Below are 17,929 nucleotides of genomic sequence, written 5' to 3'. Positions count from 1 at the left end.
AGAAATAAAAAAAAAGTTAATTATAGATTAGTGATGAGCGAGCATGCTCGTCCGAGCTTGGTACTCGTTCGAGCATTAAGGTACTCGATGGTACTCGTCACTCGGATGAGCATCTTGCAAAGATTTGGGTTCGAGTTCGATAAAACAGCTAAACAATTGTTTCTTTAGCTGTTTTAATAAAGTTTCTGCTCCCTGGGAAAGCAGGGACAATGCCTCCTGACATGTTTCGCCGGCTAACCGGCTTTATCAAAGATAGCATATGCATATGCACATGTCAGGAGGCATTGTATCTGTTGTATTTTAATCTATCTCACCACGGAGGTTGGCCACCTGCAGGGACCAACTCCATGATCATACTAGAGAGATACTGAGACTATTATACTTGACTAGCCCGAAATGATTGCATGATATCGGGGACAGTAGCCACAGTGCAACCCCGTTCTATTATAGACACTAGCGCTCACAGTGGTGTGTCCACAAGCGTCTAGTGGGATACCCGCAAGTGTCCAATGATATAGTGGATCAGGCCAGTAGCCGAGTGCACCCCCGTCCACCACTGATATATACGATCCCAGCGACAGGTCCGCAATTGTAGTCACTCATCTGCAAATACATAATGAATGATATAGTATACCGGGGTTGACAGCCGAGAGCACCCCCGTCCACTCGCAACAGTATAGTGGTACCGTCGCATCACAGTAGGGCTAGAGCAATCAGTGATTAGTCAGGTGATCGGCACTGTGAAGCAACACTGCCATCACCTTGACCAAGTGCAATACTGTAATGGATGCTTGATAAGCGGATAGTACTACCTAAGTGATTTAAGACATAATCCATATCAATAATTCATTGCCTAACAAGGTAATTAATTTATAACCCTACACAGGGAATAGTGCACTCAAGACAGCAATTAAGCTCATTGCACTTACATTACCGCAGCACCACAGCAATCTGCACAGTAACAACTGACGTACTAATTACTTGACACTGATTACTCCGGTGAATGAGTTTTAATCACACCATCACTGCGTAGGAATTGACATTTTAATAAAGAAATAAAAGTTAAATTTTAACCACTTATTAGCCACTGGGGAAAGTTTAAGTGCAAATAGGAATTCTTTCCATAGTGTGTCTTCACTGTGTCGGGGACGGCTCTTTATATGTCCGCTCAGCCAATCAGCTGAGCGGACATTTGAATCAAAATGTTTCTTCTAATGTTGCTATTGTGATAGCATAATTAGAAGAAACATTTGCTGTTTTAATTAAAGTATTAATTAGTACATTAAGCTCTATTACTGGCAATATGAATTAGCAGCATTAATAGAGCTTCCTGTAATAGTTAATATTTAATTTATAAAACACGTTTTTGTTCTAATAAAACTATTTTCTTTGTTCAATAGTTTAATTAAAACGAATCCATACTGCAATTAAATATACTGTAAATAAATAAATATATATAAATATACATTTATTTATATAAAAAATGCTTGAGTTTCCCATTGACTTCAATGGGGTTCGTTACTTGAAACGAGCACCCGAGTATAAGGAAATTCTCGTCTCGAGTAACGAGCACCCGAGCATTTTAGTACTCGCTCATCACTATTATAGATAGATAGATAGATAGATAGATAGATAGATAGATAGATATTCAACATATAACACATATTAAAAACAAAGCGTAAACATTAAAATAAACTGCATGAATAATGATTGGCCTTGGCAGCAATTCTTCACTGTAATCCAATCTGAAAAAAAGATGAAAATAGGATTTTTAAAGTTACTTTAAAAATTGAGCACTCTGTTATATAACTCTTCAAGGATGTGCCCCATTTTGGCCTTGAGTGTGTATTTCATCTTTGCCTTATTGCTTACTTAAAGCCGCAACTTAATCATTTGGTCAATACTTTTATGTGAGGTATTGGGTTTTCATTTTCATTTTCACTTTTCTACGTTTTTGTGGCATCCTTTAGCGCATGATGCTTACACAGTCTAGAGATGAGCGTTAGATTAGGCTGGTTCTGTGAAGTTTGACAACAAGTTTGGTTCACACAAGATTGAGACAAATCTACATCTTACCTATAGACCTAAAACTCATGTACAGTATATTATTGTATAATAACCATGCACTGGTAGGACACCTAGGAGTGTACAGTATCTAAGTACTTTATAGCTGTTTTGTAAGTTATTGTGATAACCCCTCACTCTATGTGCAGTCCTCTGCACCACCCACAAGCTTAGATGCTGCACATTTGATATAAAGGGAATCTGTCAACCCCCCCCCCCCCTGTGCCGGGGTTAAGGCCACCCGACCCCCCGCTAGAGTCCCAGATACTTACCCCATCTCTCCAAGTCCCGATCCTGGAGCTGGTCCCGGTACGGATATGTCCTTGTCGGAAGCCTGGCGCGCACGCTGCATAGATGGGTCCGATGCCCATAGAGAATGAATGAAGCCGTCATTCTCTATGGGCATCGGACTCACCTCTGCGTGCCGGGATTCCGACAAGAATATCTCTGTCCGGGGACCGGCTCCAGGAGCGGCACTTGGCGAGATGGGGTAAGTATCCCGGGCTCTAGCGGGGGGTCGGGCGGCCTTCACCACGGCACGGTGGGTGACAGGTACCCTTTAACTGTATAAAATTTGACTGTCTGTTTTCTGCTCTAAAATCACATCATTTCATTGTTTGACAGTGTTACCTAGGCGGCATGTAAAGAACTGCACATGGAGTAAGGGGGGTGACAATATCATTTTAAGACAACATCCCAGAATTTTTAGTGTAAAGCACAGTGCATACAATGGTAAATACTTAAAGAAGTTATGGCCTGGGCCAAAACATGTATTTAATACCCCATTCAATCAACATCTTGCCGTACAATGCTCCAACACACTCATATCTTCCTCCTCATCCACAACATCCCGTAAATACCAAATTTATTGATAGGTGATTAAAATGTCTACCTGGATCCCAATCAGTTTCTAAAAAATCTGTACATTAACAGACACAGGTTTTGCCTTGACCGAACTGATGCAGTGTACTGCTGCTTTCTCTACACTGCTTCAGAAGATACTCAAACCCCTCTGGGTTCGTAAAGGGTTCATCTGTCATTAGAAAAACGTGGTCACTTTCTTCCAGAGACAGCACAACTCTTGTCTGCAGTATGGGTGTAGGTTCTGCAACTCTGTTCCATTGAAGTGAGTGGAGCTTAATTGCAAACTGCACCTGGACTGGAGACAAGAGTCGTGCTGTCTGTGGAAGAAAGTGACCATATTTTTCTAACGCTTGATAACCCCTTTAATTTACTATAGACTGAATGCACTATCCCTCAGACATATCTGCTCCTTTCAGCTGCGGCTGCGTGCATAGGCTTATCCTCTGGCTTGGACCAACCCCTATAATGGCTCCTGGTTAGCTGAGCTGGTTGCGGGGCATTATTCGCTTCTCTGAAGTTAAGGCCCTATTCCACGGGCGCTCTCAGCGCTCGTTTGCTCCTTGTTCCCCGCTCGCTGCCGCCGGGAGCTGCGGGGGGGGGGGGGGGGGCTGCCGGGTGATCGCTGATCGTCCGGGCAGCCCATAGGATACAGCAGCGTCTGCTGCCGATGCTCCTATTCAACGGAGCGATGGCAGCAGGTTGCTGCTATATCAGTCGCTTGTTTTTCAACATGTTGAAAAACAAGCAACGATCAGCCGACATGAACGATGTCGGCTGATCGTTGCACTCTATTCCACGGGACGATTATCGTCCGTAGCGGCCGATATCGGCCGAATACGGACGATAATCGTTCCGTGGAATAGGGCCTTTATTTTGTCTCCTTGTAAAATTGTGCATTATTGAGTGATTCACAGTAACTCCTGTGTCCACTACCCTACAAGTTATGCCCATCTTTTTATGCATAGTCCCAGAGGCGGACCTATCACTTGTGCAGCCTGTTCAACTGCACAGGGGCCCAGGCCAATAGAGGGGCCCGCCAGGCTCAGACTCTAAAGTGTCAGCTCAGCATTGCACATGTCCGTAGTGAGCCCCCAGGCAGTATCAGCACCCGGGAAGTGTGGGCCCCATGCTTCTGTGGGGCCCACTTAGTGACTGGATACTGAGCCCGGTCGGGGCTGGTTCTCCTCCACTCCTCATGCACGCTACTGCTGCTGACACCCTCTCCTGTACTCCACTATCTGGCATACCTTGTGTGAGGAGGAGAGGAGAGAGAGTGCGTGTTATGACAGACAACCCCCCCTTATTGTACTCCACTGTCTGGCATACCTTGTGTGAGGAGGACAGGAGAGAGCATGTGGTAACAGGGGCTGGAGGGATCCTGCAGGGTTATGGCTGCCAGGGACAGGACTGTGAAGAGGAGCAACAGCAGCAGCAGCAGCTCTGACAATAAGTGATTATTGTCAGTGTGTTTGTGGCTGCTGGAAGTTGTAAGATAGAGGGTGGACTGTGTAAGAGAAAGCACAGAGCCCCCACCTCCCTCTCTGGTGCTGTAAGTTTTATTGTAAGTTTATGCCTTTTTAGCCAATATCTTAGCCCCTCTCCCCCCTGCAGCATGGTTGTTTTTCTCTTTCATCTCCCACCTGTGCAGTCACATACAGTACATGTCTCCCACCTGTGCAGCCACATACAGTACATGTATCCCACCTGTGCAGCCACATACAGTACATGTCTCCCACCTGTGCAGCCACATACAGTACATGTACCCCACCTGTGCAGCCACATACAGTACATGTACCCCACCTGTGCAGCCACATTCAGTACATGTGTTCCACCTGTGCCCCGGTAGTGATTAGGGGCCCCTTTGTTCTATCCCCTATTAGTGCTGTTCTGGGGTCACTTCCACACTGACCTATATATTCTAATCTCAAACACAGCATCCAGTGTACAATGCACTCAGGACCCTCCAAATACAACAGCTGAAAATACTACAACTCCCAGCATTTACGGCAGTCTGCAGCCCTCAGGATGTGCTGGGATCTTAAGTACAAATGAGCAGGGAACCCTAGGGGTTGTCCTCTCAGAAACTACAACTCCCAGCATTCTCTGAGAGCTTCATAAGTGTAAGGCATTCTAAGATTTGTAGTTATTGTTATTCCAGGAGCTGTGGTCACAGATACATCAGTACAGGATGGGAACAGGTCAGCATGTCGCTTCTGATGGGTTCTTTACAGACTGCATCAGTTCTGCACAGACTACAGTACAGTCCTTTAGTGGGCCCTGGCATCTGTGCTATAATTCCCTCCCGAGAAACCAGGACACATGTACCAGATACCCGGGCGTAAATATGTGTGCGCCTTCAAGGCAGAAAAGTGGAGAAACTAATAGGTTATAGGGGGCCCAAACACAGCCCTCTGCAATCTGTGTCCGCCCCTGCATAGTCAATACTTACATGATAGGGTTATCAGCTTACACTCCAAGGAGCTTGGCAGTCACAATGGTGTTGAAGGCTATTGCTTTGGTGAACAGCACTCTGATTCCAATGACGTTCAAAGAAAGAGTGTTAATCCTTTCTAAAAAAGCATAAAAAATATTTTATATATATTATTGCAGTGAATCTAAATACCAGATTTTACATTTATTGGGACATTTCTATGAAAGGACACTTTTCATATGTGTGAATTCCGTCTGCTTAAAAAACTGAAGTCTTCAAGTACTTTTCAGCTGCTGTATGTCCTGCAGGAAGTGCTATATTCTTTGCAGTCATGACATGGTGCTCTCTACTGCCACCTCTGTCCATGACAGGAATTTTCCAGAGCAGGAGAGGTTTTCTATAGAGATTTCCTACTGTTTGGTAGGTTTTTAACAGAGATTTGCTAAGTCTTTATAGGTTTTTGTATAGTGTATTGTATTTTCTTCTAACTTTTCTATGACAATTCACTCTCTGTTTTATAATATTAGTAGAACCTCACTATTGGCCGAGGTCATAGAATATAAACATATGTTGATAAGAGCTTTGATCTGTAACAATATAATATACAGCCCGCATTGTTTTGTTTCATGACCGTGGTTTAGGTAATTGCTACAAACTAAAAAGTCTTCTAACATTTGGTGATTCCATAATTTTTTTATTTTTTATTTTTGTGGGGAAAGTAGCAGATGTGCAAGGTAACACAAGTACGTAGATAGCACTTTACAAACCTGAAGTCTTCTGACAATTACTGGAATCTGGCCCATCTCTTTGTTTGGGCTCATTATTTAATTCTGTGATACAAAAAATAAATAACATATTTTTTTATTCACATAACATTAGGCTGTGTTCACATTAGGTTTCATACTTAACTCTGAAGAAACTTAAAAAAAAAACAAAAAAAAAAAAAACAGGCAGGGCAGAGGATGGTGGGAAAATAACAATCAAGCTATACATACCTATCCTGCTTCCCTCACAGCTGCAGTGCCACCGTTCATAGTCACCCACTGGTCTCCTGTATTGCCCAGAGCCCACATGAACTATTTGCTTCAGAGGAGTCCTGCCTCAGTCACTGATTGGCTGAGCGGGCATTTCTTAGAAGTGCCATGACATTACAGGAAAGGAAGCTACAGGAAACTAATTGTGGGTGACCATGAGCAGTGGCACTGTGGCTGCGGGGAGCTGGGATGGGTAAGTTATAACATGACTGTTATGTTACCACCACCCTCTGCTCTCCCGGAGTACCCCTTTAATGGAGCTTTAAAGGGGAACTATCAGCAGATTAGACAAATCTACTACTGAAAGCCCCCTATGGCACAGGAGACGACAACGATGAAGGTAAGATCTCTTACTTTAATCCTCTGCACAATTTCCGTGCACTTGGTTGTGTATTCCACAGTCCGGTAAGACCATTTGGAGCACTTGTACTGTTAGGACCTGCCCCCAAAGTGCCAATCTGCCCTCAGCTGTCGTGTCTTCTAATGATAATCAATAGAGCAGGCAGACTGGATCTTAGCAATGGGGGTGGGGCAGTGCTCCTACCAGTCATACTACACCGAGGAGTAACCGACTAAGTGCACGGGATTGGCACCAAAGATTAAGGTTAGAGTTATACCTTCTTCCTCAGCACCTCCTGTGAAATAGGAAGCTATCAGCAGGTTACTTTCATCTAACCAACTGATAGTTCCCCTTTTTCTTCTTTCAAATCAACTGGTGTCAGAAAGTGCCGGAGATTTGTAATTTACTTTTCTCTTAATTTTGCAGAATACTTCATGGTAAAATGTAGTGTGTCATTACAAGGTATAGTAGGTACTAGAGTTGAGCGAGCATGCTCTGATACCTTTCAATAACTTATGGCCGAATGATATGCCAAGTAGGGGTACCTGGTAAAATGTTTAAGTCTCCCATTGATTTCATGGGGGCTCACTACTCAAGTTAAGCATTCAAGCATTAAAAAATGAACTTTAACATTTAAGTACATGCTCAGCTCTAGTTGGTATCACAAAAACACCCCAAATATGGCTCTGTAGACGGAAAAAAATAAAGCATTAAGACTCTTAGAATGTGAAGATGAAAAAATGTAAAAAAAAATTCTGGACTTGAAGGGGATTTAAAAAAAAACAAAACAAAAAACAACAACACATTTTGCTAAAGCCTAACGTAGGAAATCTCAAATGATTAAAAAAGAAGTTACACAGTATAGTGCTGTTTTACATTTATAGAAGTAGTAGCCAACTTTAAATTATTATTTTACCTTTCAGTTTGGATGTTGTCTCCGTGTTTGTCATCCATTTGTCTTGGTGCTTGGCCTGACACTGCACATCATTTGCCTCCAAGTTGGCCACAAGCACAGCAGTGTATTTTCCTTGGGGTGACAGCTTTGTGGAGACTTTGTCAAGACTTAAGTTGGTCTTTGTGGAATTCATATAGATTTCAATATTCTTTGGGTAAAAATCTTTCACCAAACAACCCACAAGGGAACTTTCCTTCTGAGGCTTTAATACAAACACTGAGGGGGAAGTGACTCTGTTGTCACCTGTGGTGAAAGGGAAAAGTCACTTAAAGATCACATAAGACACTGTAAGAGCAACACACAAAAAGATACAGTAAATGTTCTATTGTTTTAATTTAAAGGAGTATTCCAAGGAAAATATTACTTGTCCCCTATCCACAGGATAGGGGACAAGTAAGACATCAAAGGGATATGATCTCCGAAATCCCTGGCAATCTCCGTATCGGCCCCCGATTTCTGTGTTATGAATAGAGATGTGGGTAGGGCAGGAGACCCACGGCTCTATTCATTTCTATAGAGGTGCCGGAGAGAGTCGAGTAAGTGCTTTTCTGGTGTACTCGGCTCCTTCTGGCCCCTCCATAGGAATGAATAGAGCTGTGGGTCACATGCCGTACCCACGACTCTATTCATAACACAGAAGCCGGGGCTGATATAGAGATTGCCAGGGGGTTCAGAGGTTGGACCCACCATGATCTCTTACTTGTCTCCTATACTGTGGAAACAGGAACCCCAAAAAGGGAGGTTCAAAGAAAGAGACAAAATTATGCTTCTGGATGGTAATGCATCAGTGCAATGACTCTCTAGAGGAAATTAAGCTGTTCATTGTGGTCAAAAAGATATGCAGTTCTCTATCATACGCCATGTAAACAATTCAGATAAATGGACTTTATGCTGCTAACAGAGCTATCCTTAGCAGGACCACTATATGACTATGTTCACACATAGTATTTCCGTCAGTCTTTTGGTCAGTCCAAAATCAGGAGTGGAATAGACAGGTCAAAATTATAATGGAAAGATTTACACAGCTTCTGTGTTTTCTACTCCTGGTTTTGGTTGAAAAAAGACTGCCGGAAATAATGTGGCTAGAGTCTATATTACGAGATGGCCGCCTTTTCCCGCTATGTTCCCAAAGTGGGAACATAGCTTATGTCTCCATAAGGAAGAGGATACTACTCACAACAGCCATAACTTGGCCTCTATTATTTATTTATTTTTATACAGGATTGTAATTGTTATTAGTGATATTGAATCATATGTCACTTTGTATCACATGAGAATTAAGATGTACTGTAAAGATACATAAAAATGCATAAAATATATTTGACACACAGTATATAAACAAGCATCCCTCTAAATAACTGCCCAGGAAGAGGCTATTCAAGGTAAGTAGCTATTCAAGAAGCATACTACCTCATAATAATCAGTTACATTGTTACCTTTACCTTTTTTTTTACACTTTTTTGTTCCCTGGGACCACACCTGGAGTTAACGCAACATAAGCCAGTTATTTCACTAAAGCAAGCATCCCAGTTGGCCAACTGAAAGATGTAAGATTTTTCTCCTAAGGGGGCCTTCACACCTACCAGATCTGCAGCTGATTTAACGCTACGGATTTGCAGCGAGATCCGCTGCGGATCCAGTCCCATTCATCCCTATAGAGCACATACTCGCAGCGGGATTGACATCCCGCCGTATGTTCATTAAGCCCCTGCCGTCCGCAGCCCTGCAGCCCGCAGCCGAGAGCATACATTAATCCGCTGTGGATCAGGTAGGTGTGAAGGCACCCTAAGGCTTTTTTCACACACCATAAATTTAAGGTAAAGTACTGCCTGCATTTTGAGGTACAAATACGGCTATATTTTCAATAAAATAATGAACTCAATTAAAGTCAACGGGAAACTAGAGGGCAATGCATATACGGTAAAGAATAGTGTAAGTAATAAATGATTATGATGATTCAAATAATGGAAATTTAAAATGTAGCTTTTTTTTCATCTGTTCACACATTCTATGCATATTTTGGTATTATTTTGAGTTCACAAATTCTATCCATATTTTGGTATTATTTTGAGTGTGAACCTAGCCTCTAGCCACAGAATCACTGTGGACTTGACCTGTACAGCCTTCTCTATCCTCTCCTTTGCTGACCTGCTCCACCTTTAGGCTATGTTGCAACTTCAGGAACTTAGGCAAAGGCATCTATCTGGTAATATTGACGGCAGCGAATAATGATCATTATCTGGCTGTGATTATAAAGTCCACCATTCCCTGTAGAAACATAGCTTCAATATTATTAAGTTATACCTAACCAGTCCCTCTTCAAGCAAAAGAATTTATATCACAATAAAAATTGTAATAAAACAACTTACATTTGTTTGCATCAATTTAAGACCTCACCCATAAGTTTTAGATATAAATTTCCACAGGTTGTTGTGGCTGAGAAATGAACCCTAATATTAGTCCACATTACAGTAATGAAATGATCTAAGCCTATACTAAGCCAATTAAAAGTACATTTATATGTAAATATAATATGTAAAGGGTCATATGTATGTCTTTTACAAAAGAAATAGCAAATTATTGACTTCTGTTAACTTCTGAGAAGTTCTCACCTGGTTCCACTGTCAGTCTTGTACCGAGTTTAAACTCTAATGATCTTGCACCAATATGCACAGTGACTTATTGCTTTGTTAAAATAGTCCTTTAGGATGGGGTTGTTCTTTCACATAGTGGTATGGCTAGAGTTAGCAATTGCAATTTAAAGCGATTCTGTACCCACAATTTGACCCCCACAAACAACTTGTACCTTCGGATAGCTGCTTTTAATCCAAGATCTGTCCTGGGGTCCGTTTGGCAGGTGATGCAGTTATTGTCCTAAAAACAACTTTTAAACTTTCAGCCCCATGCCCAACGGGCGTGGCCTAGATTGTGTATGCATTAGGCTGGCACAACCTTTCTGTCCCTCCTCCCCACCCTCTTCATCATTAGGCATGCTCCAGGCAGATTGTCTCCTATTCCTCACCTCTGTCACCACGGCACATGGGCTAGATAAGGCACCAGGAGAAAATGTTCCAGTGGCATTCCTAATGATAAAGAGGGTGGGGAGGAGGGACGGAGGAGGGGTGGTGCAAAGTTAGGGCACAGATATTCTAAGGCACGGGGCTGCAAGTTTAAAAGTTTTTTTTAGGACAATAACTGCATCACCTGCCAAAAGTGGTTTGGGGGGGGGAGGGGTCAGATTGTGCGTACAGAGTCGCTTTAATGCTAATTGTCAGATGGCACCTAGACTTGCAATTCAGTTGCCATCTGACAATTAGTTCTACATCACAAAAGCTAGGCACAGCCACAATTGGCATGCATGAGGGTCTTGGGCATAAAGGGGCAGATTTTCCGCAGTATAGGCCCCCTCTTGCCTGATGGACGGGAAGGGGGGATGTGGCAAGGTGAAGAGGAAGCATGGCCTCCTCCTGCTCCTGATTTATCATGGTTTACACCTGGCAGGGATGTACACCTGCTCTTGACGGCCTTCATTTTGGTGGCAAGACGCAACAGTTTTATGCAAATTATGGCCGCAATTTCCATAAAGCAATCATGTTTTGTTGCTAAAATTACATCCAGAATTTTTTTTTAAAGAAGGCCACGAAACAGACAAAAAGTATGCTGTGGGAACAAAGCCTAAAGCTATTTTCCCACAATGTAAAACTACGGACAAATAAAGGCCGTTGTTGCAAATGATCATGATCAATAATAACAGCGGTTCTTTTGCAACCATAGGCGTTATTATTAATCATGATCATTTACAACAACGGCCGTTATTTGCTCTTATTTTATATTATGGGAACATAGCTTTAAGGTGGTAACCAACTCCCAGATTTAAAATATATATCTTTATTATTTGTACTTTATTATTACTGTAATATACAGCCCTCCCTCATGTTTTATGTTGCCAGCAATGCTGTTTTCATGAACATGCCACTTTTCAGGTATTTCGAGAAGAAGACACCCAGAATGGTGATGGATCATTCCATTGGAGTGAGTGTAAAAAAGTAAGAATCTCTTTTATTAAGTAACATATCAATTTGTTGGATTCACCGAGCATATTAAACTTTTGTTTCTAAAGCTGAAAAAAGTGGATTACTTTAGTTGTCTCTGGTTGCTATATTATTTTAGTATTAGTAACTTTAGTTTTGACTACTCTTATAATTACTAAAAGAAAGTTCACTTACTTTGGATGCTTTTCTGTTACGTTCCTCTGTCAAGTGTAAGCTTGGCATTCACTGCCCACAGTAATAGTTTACTGGCTGGTTCCTGTACATCTGGTGAATCAATGCATACTGTGTGTGTAACATATATAGCAAGGGCCTAACACCAACACTAACTTGTCACTACATTCATTGTACATGCAAAAATAAATCTAATTAAATACTAATTTCCTTATTTTTGCTTTCTTCCTCTTCTCTCCTGTTCTCTTTCTCCAATTGTTTTCTCTTCCTCAGCCTCTTCTCTAAATTCCTTTACAACTCCAGAATTCTTCATCTATCACTGTAACCCCTCCTCCATCTTATTATTAGTAAATGTAACTCTATAATTCCACATCCAGAAGCAAAGAGCCCTCAGCCTTTACAACTTCCTCCAGATGTTAATCACTGATGTGCATCTATCCCTCCCAGTACTATCTTAGAGACGAGGTAAGCTACAGTAACTTGCTGAAATGCCCCTCTTGCACAGGAGATGCCAAGAAGGAAAGTATGTCTCTTACCTTTCTCTTCTGGTGGAATTAGTTGTTTACTTCACGATCCAGTGAGACCATTAGGAGCACTGGGGCGCGTATTAGGAGCACTACCCACGCTGGCCTGCTCTATTCATTTACATTAGATCAGCCGGCAGATCGGCTCTAGTGTTACTTATGGGTGCCCCAGTGGAGCAGATGACTTAAGTGCACCGGAACAGTGCTGAGGAGGAAGGTAAGAGACATACCTTCCTCCTCAGCATGCCCTGTGCAGTAGGGACATATCAGCAGGTTAGATTCGTCAAACCTGCTGATAGTTCCCCTTTAAGAAGGTTTTCTCTCTCAGTCCTCAAATTCTTCTCCCAGTCCTTTAATATGATCTTTTTTTCCTAATAACCACATCTTGGGCCCATCTAAGTCTGACCACTATAATCTTTTTGTAATATCGTCAAAAAATTTCATCTGAAATTTCTGGATTTATAAAACACGATTACAAATAAATTATGATTAGAGATGAGCGAGTACAAAAATGCTCGGGTGCTCGATACTCAAGACAAATATTTCCCGATGCTCGGGTGCTTGTTTCGAGTAGCGAACCCCATTGAAGTCAATGGGAAACTGAAGCATTTTTATAGAGGACCAAAAATCTGCACAGGGAAGGTTGAGTGAAAACCGGGAAACCTCAGAAAATGATGGAAACAACATGGAAATGGACAGGAAACAGTGGGGGCAGCATGCATGGATGCCTCTGGGGCTGGCTAATCGCAACATTACACCAAATTATGGACTCCCGCCTCTCTCCCCCGTGTTCCTGTACCTCCTCCCTCGCTCCAACTTCTGTTCACTGTCGGGCCAGTAATCTCCTGAGTTGATTGATGTCTATCAAGGGTCAAAATACAGCCTTGGACACACTGATGCAGTAGCTGTACTTCGCTGATCCTAGTCTCTCTCCCCTTACAACGACTCCCCCTCCTTCTCAGCTCTCCTTACTGTACAGCCAGCAGACCCCCATGTGATTGATGGCTGTCAGGGGGTGAAGACAGCAGTTATGGGAGTAGACGTATAGAGTATGTGTGTAACTGGTGCTTTTTTTTTTAAGGCACCACGTGCACCGAACACGGCACAGTGAGGATAGGTATAGCTGAACTACAAAACCCAGCCAGCCAAGAGAATGTCAGCAACAGGACAAATTGACTACTGACATCAGATTTGGGGTTAGTCATATAGAGTATGTGTGTAACTGGTGCTCTTTTTTAGAAGCACCACGTGCACAGGACACAGCACAATGAGGATAGGCATAGCTGAACTACAGATCCCAGCCACCCAAGGTAATGTCAGCAACAGGACAAATTTACTACTGACAGCTGCACTACAAGTCCAAGCCAGCAGCCAAGAGTAGCAAAAAAAATATGTGTTTTAAAAACTTTAAGCCCTTAGAAGGACTGTTGGGTTCTTTGTGTCAGATTCCTGCCTAACCGCACACTAATTCCCTGCCTAACACTCTCCCTGACAGACAGCAGCTCTCTCCCTATGCTCATCCAGCCTGCGTCTGAAGCGAGCCTCCCGAGACCTGATTCTTATATGCCCAGGTCATCTGATCTGGCCAGCCAATCACTGCTATCGACATATACGGTTCCCACGTGCTGCTACAAGCTCCAAAATACTCCTGCATGATGATTGGCTGAAAAAAAGCCGCCAAACATGCAGGAAGAGGAAGATACCATTGTCTTAAGTATCGCGAGATGCTCGTCCGAGTAACGAGCACCATCGAGTACCCTAATACTCGCTCATGTCTAATCATGATACATGTGATAACACTCAACTTTGGGCACCTGACACTTTGGACTATTAGACACCTGTTTCCAAATTTAGACATGGGGGTGATTTATCAAACATGGTGTAAAGTGAAACTGGCTCAGTTGCCCCTAGCAACCAATCAGATTCTACCTTTCATTTTCCAAATAGTATGTGAGGAATGAGAAGTGGAATCTGAGCCAGTTTAATTTTACACCATGCTTGATAAATCTCCCCCAAAGTGTTTGCAGTATAGTATAATGGTCATTTGTTGAAAAAAAAAAAAAAAAAAAAAAAAACTTCCCTATCTTTAAATGTTTCCAGTGTCCATTCCCCACTAAGGCTAAAGTTTCTCCCACTCTTTCTAACTAACTTGCATTAATCTTTTATTCCTACTATCTGTCTCTATTAAACAATTCACCATCTATGAATACAACCCCCCAAACCTTCCTTCTGTTCTAATAAATAAATTTAATAAATAAATAGCATAATTTTTTGGTAAGTTTTTAAAATGGGTCACTTTTAGAGACATCATTAAAGGCACATAAGTCCTTAAAGGTTTTCAAAGCCATAATCCTTAGATTTTCCCTATAGTGCATAAAAAATGGCCGCTGTTCACAGTGGCCGCCAAATATGTTAAAGCGAATGTATCATCAATAGACTGGCGGCAGCACGGGGATGCCAGTGCTGCTTTTGAGTCGTGACCCGGTTACAACACACGGCATCGGTCTGCCTTCCCCCAGTGTAACGAAACCCCCATTAGAATTAATGGAGCCGTGTCATGGAGGGGTTTCGCCACACTGGGGACGGGCAGGCCCGCCTACAGTGCTTCATGCTGTGCTGGTGACCGGGAATAGACTGGCGCTGTGCACAAAAACTGGTCTATGGATAAAAAAAAAAAAGACTGTGGCACTGGTATCCCTGCTGTGCTTACATTATTGATGTAAAAAACTGAAAGTGATGAACCTTTTGGTACATTTGTTTTAATGTTCATGCTAATTGTTTGTAGCCATTATTGCGCAAACAACGACTGTTATTTTAGGTAGTTTACACACATTGATTTCACCTTTCTCTTCACCGTCCTTTGTATTAAAGTCAATAGACTTTTTAATTAAAGACTCATTAGTCCATTAGTGCCATCAGTCCACCTGAACTAGAATATTGTTTCAGCAGCCACCATTGCAATGAAACACACAAAGATTTATCTGACAGATCTTTGACGCCAAAGCCAGGAACAGCCTACAAATAAGGAATAATGGAAAGACTTTAAAATCCATTCCTGGCTTTGGCTATGTTCACACAACCTATATTTTTGTAAAAGTACGGCCGTTGTTGCAATCGGCAACAACAGCCGTACTTTTTACGAAAATATATGTTGCTTTGTCTTATATGGAATCCCGTCCGGAGCATATACACATAGTATACGCTCCGGCCGAGTTCTCTCACGGAACCCGCTGTTCTGTGACCTGGCCTGGTCAAGGAACGGCCGGTCTCTTACGTAGTCTCCACATGGCCTTTGGCTTCAAAAATCTATCAAATAAATCTCTCTGTGTAAACGCACCATTAGACAAAGTCATTAGGTTGAGTCACATTTCCAGTTACACACGGTCTAATTGAGCTGGTAGGGTTTTAGTACAGCTCAGATTCCTGTAGAACACATAGTGCCATGCTCTAGAGCACAGTAATATGTCCCCATGTCTGATCGCTGAATGTTTCTGATTGTCAGTGGAAAAGTTTTGCTGTCTGGAAAATGACTGGCAGACATTCTGTCCTTGTACTGCTTGTCCAGATCTTCTTTCTTGGATTGATCATGAAGTAGGAATATGATAGATCCCCCAGGCTTCTGCACATACCAGATTAATACATACTTGGTGGAAGTGTAACTACAATTAAGTATTAAGGTGTCCCCTTCTCTTACTGTTATTTCTGTATACGTGTTGGACACTTCATTGCCTTTCAGACACGTCAATAAAAAAGAAAAGATGAGGGTGAAATCCAGCAATGTGTCAAATTTGAGGTTCATTTCTGTGATTAAAAAGTCAGAACAGCTGTGATCCTAAAGCCTTTTGCTTTCCTGTAGATGAATGCCACAATACAGAGCTTTGGGCACCTGTATATTACCACTTCTTATATCACGCCTTTACATGAGTCATCTAGAGGGGAAGTGAGTAAAGTAACCACATGGGCACAGGTTTGCCTTACATGAGACCTCCATATAACATGTTAGGGTCCATATATGTATGCAGAATAGCACAAGGGTCAGCACTAGTCCCAGCATCCCAAATGATGAGGAGTATACTGGGATAGAAACACAGGAAACAACACAGCAAAGGAGGCTTAGAGCCATTTCATGTCACATGGATGCTTTGTTAAGGCATTAAGTTAGGGTCCATTCACATGTACAGGTTTGATGCTGCATATATGTCACTGTAATTCATGATTTAATTACATTAATATTTGCAGCATAAAATCTGCAGCTTTAGGCTAGGTTCACACTCTGTATCTGTGCGGCTGTATTGCGGTCGGTAAATCATCGGCCGGATTTTTCCGGTTCATACGTACGCTGAAAAGTATACGATATACGGCTGCACAGTGCACACTATGTATGAATCTACGGCCCGATCGTAAACGGACCCGTAAAAAATTAACAAGACCATTGTTTGCGGCTGGAAATGCGGCCGTGGATTGACAGGCGGTCCGTACGGAGTACTTCAATAATAGCCGGCAATGATGCCGAATGCCGATGCCTCTAATAGTTAATATATTAAATTAATAAAACACATTTTCTTTGTAATAAAGTCCCTTTCGTTGTTCAATAATTTAATTCTAACGAATTCATCATTGTGCAATTAAAAATACTGTTAAAATAAATAGATATATAAATAAATGTATATTTATATATATATTTTTTTTTGACAGTATATTTAATTGCACAATGATGGATTCGTTTAAATTAAATTATTGAACAACGAAACTGATTTTATTTCAACAAAAATGTGTTTTATTAATTAAATATTAATTAGTACAGGAAGCTCCAGTAAGCAGTTAATTCATATTGCCGGCAATAGAGCATTCTGTACTAATCATCACTTTACTTTAATTAAAACATCAAATGTTTCTTCTAATTATGTTATCACAATAGCATTATTAGAAGAAACATTTAGAATTATATGTGCGCTCAGCTGATTGGCTGATCGGCTGAGCGCACATATAATTAGCGGGTCCGCAGCACAGTGACTTCATTGTGCTGCGGACCAGTGAAGAGGACACATCGGGGTGAGTATAGAGCTCTCCCCACCCCCTCCCCAGCACTGCACCCCTCCCAGCAAGGAAGGGGGGTCACTTAACCCCTTCCTTGCTGGGATGGGTGCAGTCTGACATCAGTCTGGCCCCCAAGGGGTTAAGGGGGATACAATACATCCTCCCTTAACCCCTTGGGGGCCAGACTGTAAGCAGCGATCTGTAAAGATGCTGCATACTGTAAGGTGCACAACACCGCTCACAATGATGGGTGTTGTGCTCCTGTTTGTGTGTTTTTTGTGTGTTTCTCCCTTTTTGTTTTTCAGATATCGGTATCCTGTGGATTACGTCGGATTCCGTGGACTACGTCGATGACCAGCGGTTGTTTTTTTTTTTTTTTTTTTTTTTTATAAAATGGTGAATGAGGGGTGTGGGGGTGTTTTTATTTGAATTAAAAAAAATTTTTAACTTGTGTCTT

At 42.0% G+C, this 17,929-nt stretch overlaps 1 gene segment (V, D, J or C); it reads right to left on the bottom strand.

The window, feature by feature from the left end:
• Positions 1-1,509: 1,509 nt before the first annotated feature.
• On the bottom strand, positions 1,510-16,234 carry LOC138786483 (T cell receptor delta constant-like). The segment is given in 6 exon segments: positions 1,510-1,745; positions 5,378-5,498; positions 6,127-6,189; positions 7,650-7,931; positions 10,301-10,344; positions 15,975-16,234. Coding segments are annotated over 5 exon segments (753 nt in total).
• Between the last annotated feature and the right edge of the window lie 1,695 nt (positions 16,235-17,929).

Source organism: Dendropsophus ebraccatus, chromosome 3 (assembly GCF_027789765.1).
Source record: "Dendropsophus ebraccatus isolate aDenEbr1 chromosome 3, aDenEbr1.pat, whole genome shotgun sequence".
Classification (NCBI taxonomy): domain Eukaryota; kingdom Metazoa; phylum Chordata; class Amphibia; order Anura; family Hylidae; genus Dendropsophus; species Dendropsophus ebraccatus.
Note: the sequence above shows the minus strand (reverse complement) of the source record. Positions and strands in the feature narration are given on the sequence as shown.